Source organism: Gavialis gangeticus, unplaced genomic scaffold (genome assembly GCF_001723915.1).
Source record: "Gavialis gangeticus isolate Ggan-Ray unplaced genomic scaffold, GavGan_comp1, whole genome shotgun sequence".
NCBI classification, from domain to species: domain Eukaryota; kingdom Metazoa; phylum Chordata; order Crocodylia; family Gavialidae; genus Gavialis; species Gavialis gangeticus.
The window spans coordinates 97,670,092-97,687,139 of NW_017729022.1; the positions used below are offsets into that span (position 1 = coordinate 97,670,092).

Consider the following 17,048-nt stretch of genomic DNA (forward strand, 5'->3'; position numbering starts at 1 on the left):
AGTAAAATGGAGTCTTTTGGTATTTGTTCGTTTTAAAAGGGTAAACGAGGGATGTCTTTTTTTTTTTTTTTTTAGTTACATACAGCTGTAAGTATGAGATCTTGAAAAGTTTCTTCAGGACTCTTGTGAAGGAAGACTTGGAAAAATTTGTCAAAGTTGGAAGTGTCTATTCCTTTTGTTTTGGTTTGATGTACATGTGCTCGAAAATTCAGTGTTCTTGATATGTGATTTTAACTATAACCATAATGAATTAAAGCTTATCTTTTAGGGAGGGAAAAAATCTGCAATTCTCAGTACTCTGCAACACCGGATAAGTGCATCTGATAAAGAGGTAGACATTTGTTTTTAGAATCTAAAGTCTTACTTTAATAAGAGGAATGTTTATAGTTCTGAGTTATCAAATAAATAGTTTTTAATACAGTATCTAATGCTGATTTTTTTTTGTTTTCCTTGTCTTCAAAGTGGCCTCTTTCCTTTAAAATGTTCTGTTAATGGGAACGTGTGAACTCTGATATAATAGGTTAACTATAATTCTGGAAAATGACTCTTTGAGGTCTTACCAGTCTGGTGTCCCAACCCTGTTTTATCCCTGTGTTCTGAAGCATTAGGTGCTTAAAACGTGGGGTTGCTTTTAATGTTAAAGGATTATTTTGGTGGATATGATCTGAAACAGTTTACAGTGATCAGTACAAACTATGCTCAGATCATTTTTGGAAAATAATAGCTCTACATAAATAGGGGGAAAATATTTTGGTGACCTTTTATTCCCCATTCCCTTCACCTCCCTCCCCCCTCCTTATTTACCAGGTAGTTTCTTAATAACAAGATTTTAATTTTAGTAAACTCCAAATTTTTGTAGATGCATTATGGTGTTTAGCATAGGTGTAGAAGAGATCTCGGTCATCTGTCAGTGCAGACAATTGTGTGCCATAAGTTTTGTGAACTAGTCCAACTCTATCTTAAATTAAGGAGTTGTGTGTTTTTTTGTTTTTTTTTTTTTTAAGTTTAAAATCTTACCTTGGATAAGAAAGCTTATTATTGCTAGTCTTGTGGAAGAAATGCTGTTAATATGAATCTGGGTTGGGTTGTGTGTTTGTGGGATTATTTTAATATTTTGAGGAAAAAGTTGCCCAACTTAGTCTCATTACTACCTACACAAAAATACATTTGTCTCAAACATAACCAACAAGTAGAGGTGCACTGATACACTGGTCTGATATTGGATCTGCACCTATATAAAGAAAACTGACTGTATCAGAAATCAGGCTGATGTGGCCAATATTTTGACCAATTAAATGCCCGTGCAGCTGCAGTGCAACAGGTAGGCAGCAAGGAGCATAGCCTGGCAGCTTGGCAAGGTGCATGCAATCTGGTAAGTCTGTTGTGGTGGAAGGGGCATGGTGGGGCAGATTAAGGCGCCTGTGGTGAGGGAGGGAGTGGGGCTGTGGCAGGCACTGCCCAGCCAGAGCAGGATGAGCCATGGCTCATCCAGGGAGTACAGGGAAGTGGGGCAGGGGGTGGCTCCTGCTGCTGCTGCTGCTGCTGCTGCTGCTGCACACACCCTGGGAAGGTATGGGCAGGTGTGTGTGCCCCTGGATCTGTGCAGGACATGGGCAGGGTGGGCTGCTGCTGCAAGCTGGGGCTGGGGCTGTACCAGGCTCTTCCCAGTGGTTGGGGAGTTGGGTGGGCTATGGCAAATGTTGGGGTGGCTGTAGCCCCCTCCCAGCACCACTGCTGCTTGCCCCAAGCACAGCCTGGCCCAGCCCCTTCTGGGAAGAGCCTGGTGCAACCACAGCCCACAGCTGCAGCCTGCCTTGCTCTGCACAGATCCCCCACCCCCATGCCCTCCTGGGGTGACTGCAGTGGTGGGAGCAGCTCCCGCACCCCCCTGGACAAGTCATGGCTTCATCCCATGCCCACCTCACCCCAGCTGGGCAGCACATGCCCCAGCCCTTCCTCATTGCAGGGGCCTTTGATCTGCCCCCCCCCCTTCCCCTTCCACCACAATAGACTTAACAGTTGGGTACAGCTCTTCAAGCTGCTGGGCTGCATATCAGAAATTGGATCAGTATTGGTCGATGTGCCTCCTTAAAACTTAGCTATCAGTATCAGCCCCCAAAATCTAAATTGGTGCACCCCTACCAACAAGAGTAATTTTTATACGGGCGTTCAAGGTGCTAGTGGAATTTTCAAAGCATCTATTTGTAATATGAAATACCAAAATACCTTTGTAAACAGTTCTTGGGGAATTTCTGAAAATGTTACGTTTTACAGTGTGCCCCTGGGTGGGGCAGTGTTTAGTTCCACACTGTGCTATGTGCTACATGGGTATACCCTCATGTTATGGAGTTTCAATACTATAGGAACTTTAGGGGATGTTATAAGCTTTATTTTAAACTTGCTGGAAGCCTTATAGTTCCAGTTAACAACACCTTGGAAGCTACTGGCATATGTTGTCTAACGTGCTCAGTTCAGATCTGAACCAAGTAGCCAGATGCTACTGGTGGCTGATGTTTTGTCCATGCCAGTATTTCTACATGTGTAATTGATGGGGGTCTCTTTTAAGAGTGCATGTGGGAGCAGGGAAAGGGCTAGATCATAGATAGCAGTAGAGACATTTTCCCCTTACAAATAGAAGTTTGAGGGATTAGGACAGCTTAGTTTCAGCAAACGGGGGTGGGGGGGTAGAGCTATAGTACTTAAAGTAAGGAAGTCCAGTCTGATGCCTAAATTGGAGTTTCTCTTACCCTCTGCTAAGGCCAAGCCCCTTTGGTTTGATTAGATTAGGAATGACAAGAAAATCAGAGCTAATAATTTCTTAAAGTGGGAAAAGGTTATTCTCTGAAGATGACATCTGAAAACATGCACATTTTAAATAAACGTAAAGTGATAACTTAATTCCAAAATGAGATTTCTTCCCATCCCCCTCTCCCCCCACTTAACATGGCAGGAGGGGGGAGCCCCTTGTCTTGGAATCAAATACGAGAGAGTGGGTCAAATGAGCTGTGACCCTGACCCCAGGCTGCAGCTGCAGTCTTTCCCCCAGTATGCCCCATCCTTCCTCCAACTTGCCCCCCCCACCCCAAGACAATTCTGTGCCCCCATTGCAAGTACGCCTCTCCCTCCCCCTTCCCCTTGCTTCTTGTGCTGCTGCTACAGGGCCAGGCTGGGGTTGTGCTCTGTGCCACAAGCTGGAACAGGAGTGAAGCCTGCCAGAGCAATGGTCTGTGGTGGCAGGAGCAAACTGTGGGAGGAAGGGCAGTGGGGGCCCAGGCTGGGGAGAGAGTGGGAGGAGGGCAGGCACAAGGGAGAGTAGGTTGGGGGGCAGGTGGCAGCGTGTAAGTTGTCTCCTTCTACTGCCTTCATACTACCTGCCCCCTCCACCCCCAACCTGCCCTACTGCCAGATCCCTACTGCCTACCAAGGGCCCCTACCACTGCTTTTCCCACTGCATTGGTAATGGGAATGAATTTAAGATGATCCTCCAATAATCAAACAAGGGCGGCATGCTTAGATATTTTATTTTAATCAACTGAAAAGTTTTCTTCAATCAACTGTAATCAAGCTTTAATTTTAACTTAAAGTAGTAAATTTTCAGAAGTGGTGGGGTTTTTTTTGTTTTGTTTTGTTTTTTTTAAATCGACTCTCTCTAATAATTTAAACATAGTGGCTGCAGACTTGCAGAACCATGCTGATGTTATCCAAGAATTTTCGGAGTGCTACCATAACAAGTTTTGTATACTGTCTCTTAGACTGCTGCAAACTATGTGCTTAAATCAGTATTTAATCTCTGTCTTGGCCCTTTTCTTTCAGTGACTGTTCAAGAGGGATATTCATTCACCAACACGGTCTGAAAATGGCACAGACAAAACGTCATAATCCAGTGGACAGTATTTGCCGAAAGATCAAGACTATCCAGATGATGGACCAGTTCTCAAATCCTGCTCTACAGATTCCCAAATTTCAGTCCAGGAACTTTGATAGCCCACAGAATAATGCCAGGAAAAATCTAGAAGAGCTATTGAAAAAAAGGACTTTTAAAAGTTATGATGGTATGCCATGTTCCAGAAGTCCTAATAAGAATAATATTTTCTCTCCATACTTACAGGCCATATCCCCTAGTTTTAGAGATGTCTCTGACTTCTATGCTGGGAAAGCAGCCTATTCCCTCATTAAAAGTAAAGAGTGCAGCGGCAAGCCACGGAGACTAATCTGCCATAGTGAGAGCTGTTCTCCACTTATTCTCCCAGCTAGAGAGGACAATCCTGGCAGTCGGTCATCTGCAGCCTCCAACTCCGAATATAAAGACCTAACTCATGAAATTAATCACCTGACGTCAAGTCCTAACTTGCATTTCTTAACAACTAATCAAAAGACAAGAGATTTTGTATTCCTGTCTCCTTTTTCAAAGAAATTTTCCTTGGATGAAAGAGGTAAAAACAACCCACAAATACCTGCAACAAACTATCTAGATTTCCTACTTTTTAGTTGACGCACATTTTTACACACATCCTTGCAGAAGCATTTACCTTGCTGTAGGTTCATCTGAACCAAGGCAAACCTTCACCAAAAATTCATATAATCTCAAACTGTTTTGGTCAAAAAATAATGTTTTTCAGAACAATGCTTTTCTCCTTATGTAACATTTCATTTTTATTAATGAAACTTCTAATTTAAAAAAAAAAGAAGTAAAGAAAAACCCAAACAATATTGCTTTGGCTCCAATAACTTTTTCTCCACATTCTCCAGTGGACCAAAACTATCAGATATTTGCCCAACTCTGTTCTGCAACCCTTTCCCCTCTTCATAAAAGAAGAGTGCGGAGTCCTTTCATCCATACAACTTGCTCAAACATACTACTTTCCACCTCAAGTGTATTCACTTCCAGACTTGTGAGTTACAATACAGGGAAAGACCCTGATTTTGGAAGATTTATGTGCAAATTGTAAGTTACAAGGTCAAAGCCTTAGTTTTAACCTAAAAAAATCTCTGAACATACTATGTAAGAGGGGAAAGTAGTAGATATGCTGGTAGGGCTAGGATTCAGAGTGATTTAGACAAATTGGAGGATTGGGCCAAAAAGAATCTCATGAGGTTCAATAAGGACAACTACAGTCCTGCACTTGGGACAGAACAATCCCATACACCAGTATAGGTGGGGGGCTGACTAGTTGGGCAGCAACTCAGCGGGAAAGGACCTGGAGGTTACAGTGGACAATAAAGCTGAATATGAGCTAGCAGTGTGCCCCTGTTGCCAAGAAGGCTAACAGCATACTGGGCTGTATTGGTAGTAATGTTGCCAGCAAATCAAGGAAAGTGATTATTCCCTTCTATTCAGCACTGGTGAGGCCACATGTGGAGTACTGTTCTCAGTGGTGGCAGATGACAGAACAAGGAGCAATGGTCTCAAGTTGCAGCAAGGGAAGTTTAAGTTGGATATTAGGAAGAATTTTCTCACTAGGAGGGTAGTAAGACACTGGAGTAAGTTACCCAGGGAGGTGGTGGAAGCTCCATCCTTGGAGGATTCCAAACCCTGGCTAGACAAACTTTGGCTGGGATGGTCTAGTTGGGGCTGGTCCTGCCTTGAGTAGGGGGGGTTAACTAGTTGACCTCCCAATGTCCCTTCCACCCCTAATTTTCTATGATAAGTTTATGCTATTTAAAAAAAAAAAAAAAGTTCCTGAATGTTGATCACAGTAACTTTTAGAAAGAAATGAAATAAAAATGTGGGCAGACTCTAAGTCTCTCCTCCGTAGGATGGAGGTCATCACTAGAAAATAAAGCTGATGATACTTATAATGTGAGCTTGATCTGTGAAGAAGACTTGCTGACTACTATCTTCTATGCCTGTGACACAGAACGTAAAGGTATGCTACTACTGGCTTTGTGGTCTTTCCTGCTCAGTAAAATGTCAAGATTTGCATTTGATTATGGCTGCTAAAGGTGCATACATGCACAGCAAAAGATGCAGAAAGTTGTTATCTAAACTGTAACCTGAAATCTTGGGGATGAGATGCTTGTAGCTGAACTACAGATAACTTTGTGTGGGAAACTGAACGTCCCCAATATGCTTTGTGCTTCTGTTTCTCATCTAAAAGACTAGGGCACTTACATGCCCATGACTAAATATTTGTGAAACGGAGTGTGAGTCTCTGAAAGGTGTTATAGCTGTGTTAGGGAAGGAACATGATTCTTTAAAGTCCTGGTTTTGTAGAGTTGGATATTAGTCATCTACTTGAAGTTGATTATATTATTTTTAGCTAACAAAAATTATTTTGATAAACAGGCTTGTTGGAAAACATCTGTCCTGAAACTTATTTTCAGAAAAAGGGAGAAAAATGCCAATCTCCTAGTGGATGGGTCTTTCCATGCATCTCTTTGAAATGTTGCAAGAAACTTAATTTTGACTTTTTCTTGTAAAATTTAAGACTTAGTTATTAAGCATCTTCCATTAAAAAAAAATTGCTCCCCATTTCAGTTATAATTGCTTAACATCAGGATTCTGAGTTTCATCTAAGGTGTGTGTAGGGGAGTGGGGGCAGGAAGGTAGATTTCCATGTTAAGAGGCAGACATGTCATGTTGGTGTGAAATCATAAAAATGAAACAGAAAAGATTAAATTGTTTGATTTAATTGTGGCCAGGAATCCACCCCAGGAATATCCCTGGGTCTTAAGCCAAAATTTTTGCATGGTCTCTACTAGGACTGTGCGAAGTGGTGGTGCCGATTTTTTTCTTTCAATTTGAAGCAGATTCAGCCCAATTTGGTGGCCAAATCTCCAAATCTAAAGCAAACTGGGAGACCAATAAAAAGGTCTGAATTGATTTGGAGATTCAGGCAGTCCCCACTCCCCGCCACAGGGACTCTGCGATGGTAAGTAGGGGGCAGAAGGGGTTGGGGCTGGAGGAGGCGACCCCTGCCAGGCCCCATCCCCTGCCTGCTCTCCTAGCCCCATCAATGGCTGCCCTGCCTGGCCCCAGCATTCCTTTAAAAAACAGACCATGGCAGAGCCCCTCTGTGCAGTGGGGGGCTGGTGGGTGTGGGGCTTTTTTTTTAAAGAGCTGGGATGCTGGGACCAGGCAGGGCAGCCATTGACAGAGCTGGGAGAGTAGGCAGGGGATGAGGCCTGTGATTTGGAGATGCGGCCAAATAGATTCGGGACAGTGATTTGAATCGCAACTCAAATGACTGTCTGCCAAATACAAAGCAAATACCAGCTACTTTGGCACAGGCCTAGTGCCTGCTTCTCCATGTCATGCTGGGATGTCTATTGTCTGTAGCTGGTCTATCGCTTCTCAAGATGACATCTGTACTGTAGCATCCCTAGAATAGCAAGCCTCTTGAGAATGTATTGGCAGTGGCCTTATTAGCTTTGCCTAGGTGATAAGTCTTTTTTAAATATGGTGTATAATCTGTCTACATCTTCTAGGAAAAGTAACAGTTTCCACAATAGTTGATTATATGAGGCATACAACTAGCCGGGGGTCAGATGACAGTGGTCTTGAAGAGTTATGTAATATGCTTGATCCTGATAAAAGGGATATTTCAATGGACTTGGAAACATTTCATGCAACCATGAAAGAGTGGATTGAAGACTGCAGAAGAAAATGGTAAGTTGGTCTTATCCTCTAATACCATAAAGTACCTATAGAGACGAGACAATGAAAATCATGGTAACTGCATGTCAGAGAATCCTAAAACAAAGCCACGCTGTAGTCACAAATTAGTCAATGAGTCTACAAGAAAAAATGTGTTAAACCTAAGCTGTGTAAGTGGGCAGGGCAGGTGTAAATAGGTTTTGAGTAATTGAAGTGCTTGTTTTGTTTCAGGGAAGGTGATGCCACCAAGGAACTAACTCTAAGTATGGAAGACTCTGACTTGAAATTGCATGAAATCATTCCAGCAGGTACAGATTACACAATTTTATTCTTGGATGGCTGACATACTCATTTAAAGGTGTGATGAGGTCTGATCTGCAGTACCAGCTGTCGTGCCTCCTGCTGTGCCAGACGTGCATGACAGGGTGTGATTGGAAAATAGCACATCCTCTCTGCCAGTGCAGGAGGTGTCTGAGATTATGATACCAGGATCACCTTGCTCCAGCAAGCTGGAAGCTGGGTGCCCACCAAGCAGCTGCCCAACAAGCAGCCCAGTTGGGGACTGAACCAGGGTCTGAAATTTTGGCCCCGGTGCGGCCCCCACTATATGGATAATCAGCAGATTGCCAAAACTCCATGCTTGGCAGCTCTGGCTGGGTTGCTGGATACAGCAGATCAGAGGCTTCCAGCAGGGGCAGCTGAAGGACTTGTGCCACTGCGGACATTAAACCCTGTACCTGCTGAGATTTTACACACCTGGGATTCCCAAGATCAGGCTGCTGCTTCCCAGTCCCAGTGTCCCCATGGACTGCAATGTGTAAAAACTGCATGCAGCCCAGATGAAGCCACAATAGAGTAATTGCCAGGACTGGGGATCAGGGTTCAAATTTATACTTTCTCTCTTTTTGGGAGAGGCAGAGGAGGAGAGGGGTCTGCAAAAAAAAATCAGGCTGCCCATCATGATGTCAGAATGAAACTGGAGACCCCCAGGTTATGGTTTTCAAATCTTATATGGGGGCTCTTGTCTCTTATGGGGGGGGCTAAGCCCCCCCCCCCACAAGCTCCCCCATAATTTGAACCCTGCTTGGGAGAGCCTCCTTGATCCCAGGGTGTCCATGAGCCAGGGGTGTTAGAAAACCACATGTGCAACTCAGCTGTACTCACAGCTTTTAAAGGTCCCTGGGACTCTAAGATGAAGGAGCCTCTCCTTGATCCCAGGGATCCATCCTGACAAGACCTGAAGATCACATCTGCAATTGGGCTGCACATGTGACTTTCTGCCATCCCTGGTGCATGGGGAACCTCAGACCAGGGACAGGTTCCCTAATCCCAGGGTACTGACACACATCAAGACCCTTAAATGTGTATGCAGCCCAGCTGTATACCTGCTGTCTAAGGTGCAGTGAGCCTCAGATTGGGGAGATAGATGCTCCCTGATGTTGCGCTTGTGGTGTTCCCCATCTGCCACCAGGGTTGGGCAGGGATACAGGGTCCTGGAATTGGTTTTGCCTGCAGCCTGATTACATAAGGAACAGCTATCTCCGAGTCCCTGGGGATACCCCATGCCTGATCCTAACACTCAGCTGGGCACTGGCTGCTATGCCTTCAGTTTAAGGCATCATACAAACATGCCACAAAGTTGTACTGTGCGTAATGCATAACATTTTTGTGGCTTGTTTGTATCCCAAAGATGGTTACACATTGTGCAGAAAAACACTGGCTTGCTTACTGTATTATCATGTCATACTTAAGTAACATGGGCCAAGAGTCCTATTCTAGGATAGTTTAGAAAGGAAGTGGCACCCCCTTCTTTCTAAACTATAACTGGAATAAAATTTCTTTCAGCAAAAAAGGCTTCTGTTAGGCTGAACGTTACATCAGGAAGCTTAGAGGCCTTTGGTGGAGATGCATCTAAAGGAGACTTGTAAGTTCACTCACAGTTTTCAAAGTAAACACCCTGGGTTTTTTTCATAAGCCTGCAATCTGTTGAGCTCAGAATCATTCTGTCAGAAGTGTATTCCTTTTCTTTCTTGCTCTAGTCTTGAACATGCAAAAACTGTTTCTGGTTCTTGTGATCTCTTAACACTTTCGTGTGCCTTATTGTAACTTCTTTTGGGATTTCTCTTATACTACTTACTTGACTGTGGGTTTGTGTGTGTTTTGCTTATTTTGCCTCTTATTTGCCATCACTGACAGTGTGATCAATCTACTTCAGTTCTTAAATTCAAGTTATTTGACACTAGTGCAAAACACGTGATCAGTACCTGAAATTCTATCCCTTCTTTTTTTTTTTTATTGTGAACTCTTACTATTGTCCTTCTGATTTGGGTTGCATTGCTAGGGGAACCCCAGATGCTTAGGATGTCTCAACTAAAAATTCAAAATTATGCTTTTTCAATCGAATCTCCTGTCATAGTTCAAGCATACATTTGTTGTTGTTGTTGTTGTTGTTTGAAATTTCCTTTTCATTTCCCTGAGTTATAACTCTCTTTTTAATTGCAAGTTTAAATGGGAGTGGGGGAAAAATTTCAATAAATACAAGTTGCTAGTGATGTTGTTGGAAGAAAACTGGCTAATTAAAGGAGAGACTAGCTTAATCTGCAAATACTTAAACATGTTTGTCAGTGGTCCCATTCAGACTAATGGAATGACTTGTATCTATAAGTGCAGTCTGTGTATAATAAGGACATATGAGCCAGAGATTTTTGGTAGCATAGCAATGGCGTGATTTGCCTGCAATCTTCCAGGAAAAAGTATTGCAGGGTCAGTGTCACACTGGTGAGCTTGCAGTCACTGGTTAACTTGCTTGAAGACAAATACCAAGAAGAAGGTAGAAATGTGATTGATTGGGTTTTTATTTAATGAATCCAGAGAGACCTCTGACTTGATTACCTGTGTAGCAGACCTTCAATTTAACAACAAAAAACTTCAAGAAGAGAACAGCAAATTAAAGCTGGTTCTGGAAAGCATGGAGGAGGCTAACAACAGGCTAATGGGAGACTTGGAGGAACTGCATAATCAAGTGAAAAGGTAAATTTGATCACAACTTCATTGAGAAGCAATAGCTAAAGTTTAATGGTGACCAACTGGACTGTGCATGTATGGGGGGGAGCCTAAACATGAGAAACATTTAAAATCCTAAACTGAAAGGAAGTGGCATACTTAACTTCCCCAGATGTTTAGATGTGATAAAGCACTGACTGGGAAGGATTAGAAAGCCTTTCATGGGTGGGGAGTTGATTCAACTATTTTCTTCCGAAAGTGCGTTTTAACTAGAAATAGTACTGGCTATAATTTCCGTGTGAAGTTCTTAAATTCTGCCATCTACTTTGAATTATTTACAATTAAGGGTGCACACACTTGGCTGCCCGCACATGTGCGTGCACGCACACTTCAGATTCTTAGTGATTGTCCCAACTGTGCTTGTATCTCCCACAAATGATGTTATTCAATCTTAATCTAGACTCCCCTCACTGAAGACTTGGTGGGGAGGTGGACAATGCAGAGTCTGTCTTTAAAAAGAGATGCTTAAAAAAGCCCACTATGACTTCTGTATTATTTCCAGTCACTGACTTTAGCCTATCAATTTGTGAATGTGTAACTTTGATGTGAGATACTTCTAAAATGTGCTAACAACACAAGCCAAGACCTTTTGAGTTCAGTTATCTATTCTGATTGCCCAGTAGCTTGACTATGAACATGATAGCTTTTAAACCTGAAGAAATATTGGATCATCTTGCTTGCCCTATGGTATTGCTGCGTCCTAGAGGCTCATGAGTATTAAAAGCACAGCTCTGTATCTTGTAACACATTTGACTTTCCTCTGATACAGCATACCCTATAATCTTTGGGTCTACAGCAACAGGCCACAGCCATTATGCAGCCAATCTTTCATCAGGGCTTTATGGGGAAACCTAGGCAGACATTCTATACGGTCAGGCTTTGCTCTCCCATGAAGGGTGTGCAGAGTACAACAAAGGATTTTGGCAATGTTCTCAAGGACCTACTGTTCAGAGCTAGCTGCAAGAATCATAGAATCAGTGAGTCGGAAGGGACCTAGACAGATCATCAAGTCCGACCCCCTGCCACAGGCAGGAAGGAGCACTGGGGGTAGGAGGGGTTATAAGACCCCAGCCAGGTGCCTATCCAGTCTCCTCTTGAAGATTTCCAGGGAAGGTGAGAGGCACCACCTCTCTGGGAAGCCCATTCCAGGCTCTGGCCACCCTTACAGTGAAGTAGTTCTTCCTAATATCTAACCTAAACCTATCCTCCCTCAGCTTGTAGCCATTGTTCCTGGTGACTCCGAGGGGGGCCCTGGTGAACAGACTTTCCCCGAGTCCCTGCTGCTGGGCCCTGATAAAGTTGTAGGCAGCCACAAGATCCCCTGCCCCTCAGCCTCCTCTTGCAGAGACTGAAGAGATTCAGGTCCCTCAGCCTCTCCTCATAGGGCTGACCACAGAGGCCCTCAATCATAAAAGTGGCCCTCCTCTGGAGGAGAAGAGGAGCTAGTGAGATTATATTTGTGCATCCTGAATGTAGAACATGTAATGGCCTAGGTCCTTAGGCAAAAGCAAGACTTTGATAGTTTCTGTGGTTGCTAGGAAAGTATTGTCTATGCATGCAAACTTGAAATTTGGTACTAGTTACAATGAACTAACTGAAGTAAGTGTGGCTAGAATGAATTAATACTTTTTCCTTGGCTAACTGGAAATACCACGTTTATTTGAATTTAAGACTACCCCCCAATTATTAAATTATAAGTGTGGAATATTCATTTTCCAGGTCTAGAATCTAGTTATTAGAGGATTTTTTTAAACTTGTCCCTCCCACCACTACCACAAGGAAAGCAGTAGCTAGGGGGCAGGCAACCTGTTCCATGCCCCTTCTGGTACCTGTCCCCCACCCCCTTACCTTTGCATCTGCTCTTGCTTTGTCTCTGCTGGGGCCATGGAGTGCCAGGCAGTCACAGCACCTCTAGCTTCAGCCTCCAGCCCCAGCTAGAGTTGAGGCTAGAGCCTCCTGAAGCTTGCCTGATGCTCTGTGCGCCCCTTCCTTCCCTATGCCCCTGCCCTGCACTCCCCTCAGTCTGTTCCTCTTTCCATTGTTCCACATGTCCCTTTCTCCAAACTTCCCTTGCTTTTGTGCACCCCTTCACCTGCATTCCCCCATGTACTGTGCTCCCCTCGCTGTGCTTCCTGTCCCACCTGGCCCCCATGCTGCCTCCTGAGCTGCATTCCCATGTCCTTTTCCCTGTAATCTCCCTGCTACCCTTTCCTTCATGTTCCCCCTTCTCCACACTCTCCTGTGCACACTCTCCCTGCTACCCTGGTCCTGCCAGAGCTGCAGCAGCTGCTTGCCTGACCCATACTGGATTCTAATACTAGAGGGCCCCCCATGCTGAATGAGGAGGGGACCTCACCTTCTATTTCAGTAAATATGGTAATAGTGGTTGGCCTTGGTGAAGACTGGAAAAAATCTAGGATGGTGCACTAGCCTAAAAGTCCAGGTTTAATCCCAGCTAATACATATTTAGCAGATGTCTTTAAGTAGATAAGCAAGAATATAAGGCAATACAGTGGCTGTTCTACTCTCTCTTATGCTAGATTATTTCTTATAGTGCCCAACAGACTGTTATGAGAACAAATTCACTGAAGGAGGAACTGGAAGAAATGAAAAGTAACCTGAACTCCTTGGAAGAGAAGAGACACAAACTTCTGAGCCAGAATAAGCAGCTTGTAGGTGCTCTTAGAATTCTGTAAAAGTAGCATGCTGTAATGCCTGGGGTGAACTGTCTAACATATAAAATCAGTGAGTGATGTTCTCTTCGTATTGCCACTAGGTCATGTGGCTTTTGAGAGGAAACCTATCCTGTACTAACTGCCTCTCTGCTACCTCCGAATCTGGAGTACAATGCTTGAAGTTTAAGGTTTTTTTCCTTCCTGTTTTTGGAGCCTTGTTGCTCATTAGACCGTCTGAATTAAAAAGTTGCTGAAAGGGGTTGGTTTTGTGACTTAACACCTGGTGCTGTGTACTAGCAGCATAACCAGGAGTAGAACATAAAAGCTCCAAATTCCTTATGTAACTTTACACAAAATGCTCTTCTTTTGTTTGTGCTGATGTAAACTGGAAAATTTTCAGTGAAGCCAAGATATTTAAAAAAAAAAAGAAAAAAAAAAAAAAGGGAGATTTAGGGTTGAACTTTCTCTATCCTAGAGATCCTGGTTTTCTCTGATTTAAAAAAAAAAAATCCCCAAGGCTCTATTACAACAGTTCATATAGTATTTAATATACAGTTATGGGCCTATCTTTTTTGGCTCCTTGACTTAATTTGAGAAAAAGCTTACAAGTTCATCAAGGCAGAGCATTAATTTGTAAAAGTAGCTATGGTACCCTAGTAATAATTCAAATGTTTTAAGGAAGTCTCCCACTAAAATATGACAGACTGACCTTTTTTTGTTTTTCTTGACTTAACCAGGAAAAAGAGAATCAATCTCTCATACTCAAGATTTCTAATCTTCAAGAAGAGGTACAGTGTGTATGAAAGAAATTTTAAAAAATAATGGTTTTGTTTATGAAAGGAGAGGGGTGGAGAAAATGGGTTAAAATACTTTGGGAATGATGGTCCGTAAGAAATAGTGCACAAACAAAAATAAAGTTGTGTGGAAACGGGAAAGTGTTGTTTTGTAGCTTTGACACTTGTGCAGTGGTTCTTAACCTTTTTAGGCTCAGGATATCACTTGATAGACTTGAGGCACCCCCTGGAAAATACTAGCTCTTATTTTTCACTTGTTTTTTGACCCTGGAAAAATACTAGAGCAATTCTCCTGTTGCAAAGAACTCATAGATGAAAGTTTTTAAAACTATAGCTTTCTATTTGCAATGTCTGGATTTATTTTGTGAATTATGTTTACACATCAAAGGGCATGTCTACACAAGATCCTTAACTGCACAGTAGTGTAGTTTACTGTGCAGTAAGCATGTGCATCTATATGTGCACATACATTCTATGTAGTAAACCTTGCTAATAGCAACTAAACTTGCTACCTGAAAATACAAATAGCACATTTACTTTCAATTAATAACAGTTCAGTAGCACTTGTATAGGTGCCTGACCAGGAGCAAATCTGTTCCCAGTCAGCTGTCCACCAGAGGGCAGGAGACTTGCTCCCTGCTCCTGGGAGCTGCCTACTCCTGGGAGGGGCTCTGCCAGTGGAGCCCAGGCAAGGACTGTCCCCCTGCTCCAGCAGCAAGTGGCTCCAAGCCCCTCGGTTCCAAAATTGCAATTGGGGAGCAGGGGCTGGCAGACCCCTATCTCCCAACACCAGCTCCACAGTCATGGGGCCAGAGCTGGGAGACCCTGGTGACAGTGGAGCCAGCACTGCGAGCTCCCTGCTGCCATGAACTGGGGAGCCTGTTCCCTGCTTAGCTCTGTGAGCACAGAACTGGGCAGGAAACAGGCTGGGGAGCTTGTTCCCCACCCAGCTGTGCCTTTATGGAGCTGAGTGGGGATCAGGCCCCTCAGCCTCCACCCTGTGTGTGGGATGGGGAATGGGAACCATTCTGGTCAGAGGCAGGTCCCAGCTGTATGCCCCAATCTGCTGGTGGGACAGCTAGCAGTGAGCAAGCTTCTACCTGCCCTGCCAACAGATCGGGGCATGGGGCTGTCCAAACATTGTCCCGCCCTGGCAGCAGGTAGCCCCTGGGGGCAGGGTGTAATGTCCCAGCCTCTGGTCCTCCCTGACCTAGTACCCCAGGGCTAGCCCAGAGCTCCTCCTAGTGGTGGCAGGAGCAGCACCCTAGGAAATGGAAGCAGATTGCTGCCATTAGGAACAAATCTGCTCCTGCTTCCCTGCATGTGTAGATGCCTGTCTGGGTGTTTTTACTTGTAAGTAGTTTACTTGTGAGTAAACTGATCCCAGATCAAATGCATGTGTAGATCTGCCTAAATAGCGCTACCCATATACTAAGGCACCCTAGGGTACCACAATACCCTGATTCAGAATCTGTGTCTTAGTGAATTGTCTTGTGCATTTCTCCAGATGGTCAACAGAACCTCCCAAATGTCACAGTTCTTCTAGATATGAGTCATTCTCATACCTCCTAAGAATAGCTTTCATGTTGTGGGTTGAAGGCTTTCCTCTAATGTTTCAGAACCTAGAAACTTCTCTGGATTGTACCATTTCAGTTTTGGGAGCTGCTGAGTGGGGAGGGACCAGAGGACAAAGAGGAGAGGTACTGAAATCCTAAGAGCATTGAATGGGGCAAGTTCATGGTGTGCTTCCTTTACTAATGAAAGGTCTCTAAGGGCATATAGACATAAAATAGCAACACTAAAAGTAAATTCTCCCCTATTGTAGGGTATATAGTAGCCGACTTTTTTTTTATTTTTAAAAGACATAAGTGTATTTGGGGGTGGAGGGAGCAAGGCAGGGTTTGCATGTATATGGAATTATTTAAAGGAGTGAATCAAAAAGCTATGGCTTTAGAGGAGGAGATGTTATTCCCTGTGGTTTTGTTCAGCTCCTCCACACTAATATAGTAACTCTCCTGAGCTAGTTGTTATAACAGTCTGCTTTTTTATTAGAATACTAAGAATGCTTTGGATGCTGATGGCCTTCAGAAAAAGATTCTGGAGTTGGCCAAGAAAGTATCTGAGCTCCAAGTAAGTGTATCTTTACTTTTACCTTCATGACTGTTGGTAGGCTTCAAAAAAAGTCAGTTTCCTCTGGTCTAATAGCTGACTGTCCGGAAGCTATACAGTTTTTATTTCCCACCCCCCAGCCTGTCTGTTTATAGTACAGATCTGATGAGTTCACAAGTATAGATGCTTCTGTCAGCTGTTCTAACTAGTATAAACAGCAGTGGCTTCCCTTCCTCCCACCCCAGATTCTTAACATCCTTGCATTATTTTTTTCTAAATGTTCAATCATGGCCACCAATAAGTCTGTGGGAATGGCCAGTCCTTCCAAAGCTTATTTGAACTGCACATCCAGTCAAATATTTGTGAGAAGAGAATGAGCATGGGGTACGGTAAACACACTGGAGGGCAGGGATTAAAGCCAGGCAGACTTGGATAGATTGGGGAAGTGAGCGGATCAGAATAGGATGCAATTTAACAAGGATAAGTTCAAGGTGCTGCACCTGGGGAGAGAGAATCTCCAATACACTTGCAGACTGGGAAGTATCATTCTGAGTACTACAGCAGTGGAAAGGGATCTCGGAGTCTTGGTTGATGCAAAAATAAACATGAGTTGCCAATGTGATGGGGTAATAAGTAAGGCTAACCACACTTTCTTGCATCAGTAGGTGCATCACAAGTAGGTCTAGGGAGGTAATGCTTCCCCTCTGTGGCATTGGCCAGGCTGCAGCTGGAGTACTGTGTCCAGTTTTGGGTGCCGCACTTCAAGAGGGATGTGGATAATCTTAAGAGGGTTCAGAGGAGGGCTACTTG

The 17,048-nt window shown here is 43.7% G+C and overlaps 1 protein-coding gene across 2 annotated transcripts in view; it reads left to right on the top strand.

Annotated features, from left to right (window-relative positions):
• The window catches only part of LRMP (lymphoid restricted membrane protein), an 81,470-nt gene that overhangs the window by 425 nt on the left and 63,997 nt on the right, over positions 1-17,048 (top strand). Inside the window, exons 1-10 of one of the 2 annotated variants that reach the window (XM_019515684.1) lie at positions 50-87; positions 3,814-4,433; positions 5,757-5,867; positions 7,429-7,609; positions 7,829-7,905; positions 9,443-9,521; positions 10,469-10,627; positions 13,215-13,332; positions 14,073-14,123; positions 16,182-16,259. In XM_019515684.1, coding sequence (XP_019371229.1) covers positions 3,857-4,433; positions 5,757-5,867; positions 7,429-7,609; positions 7,829-7,905; positions 9,443-9,521; positions 10,469-10,627; positions 13,215-13,332; positions 14,073-14,123; positions 16,182-16,259 — 1,431 coding nt within the window. In that variant the 5' untranslated portion in view covers positions 50-87; positions 3,814-3,856. Of the gene's footprint in view, positions 1-49; positions 88-3,813; positions 4,434-5,756; positions 5,868-7,428; positions 7,610-7,828; positions 7,906-9,442; positions 9,522-10,468; positions 10,628-13,214; positions 13,333-14,072; positions 14,124-16,181; positions 16,260-17,048 lie in introns of those variants that run through there. The other variant, XM_019515683.1, reaches the window with a different exon arrangement.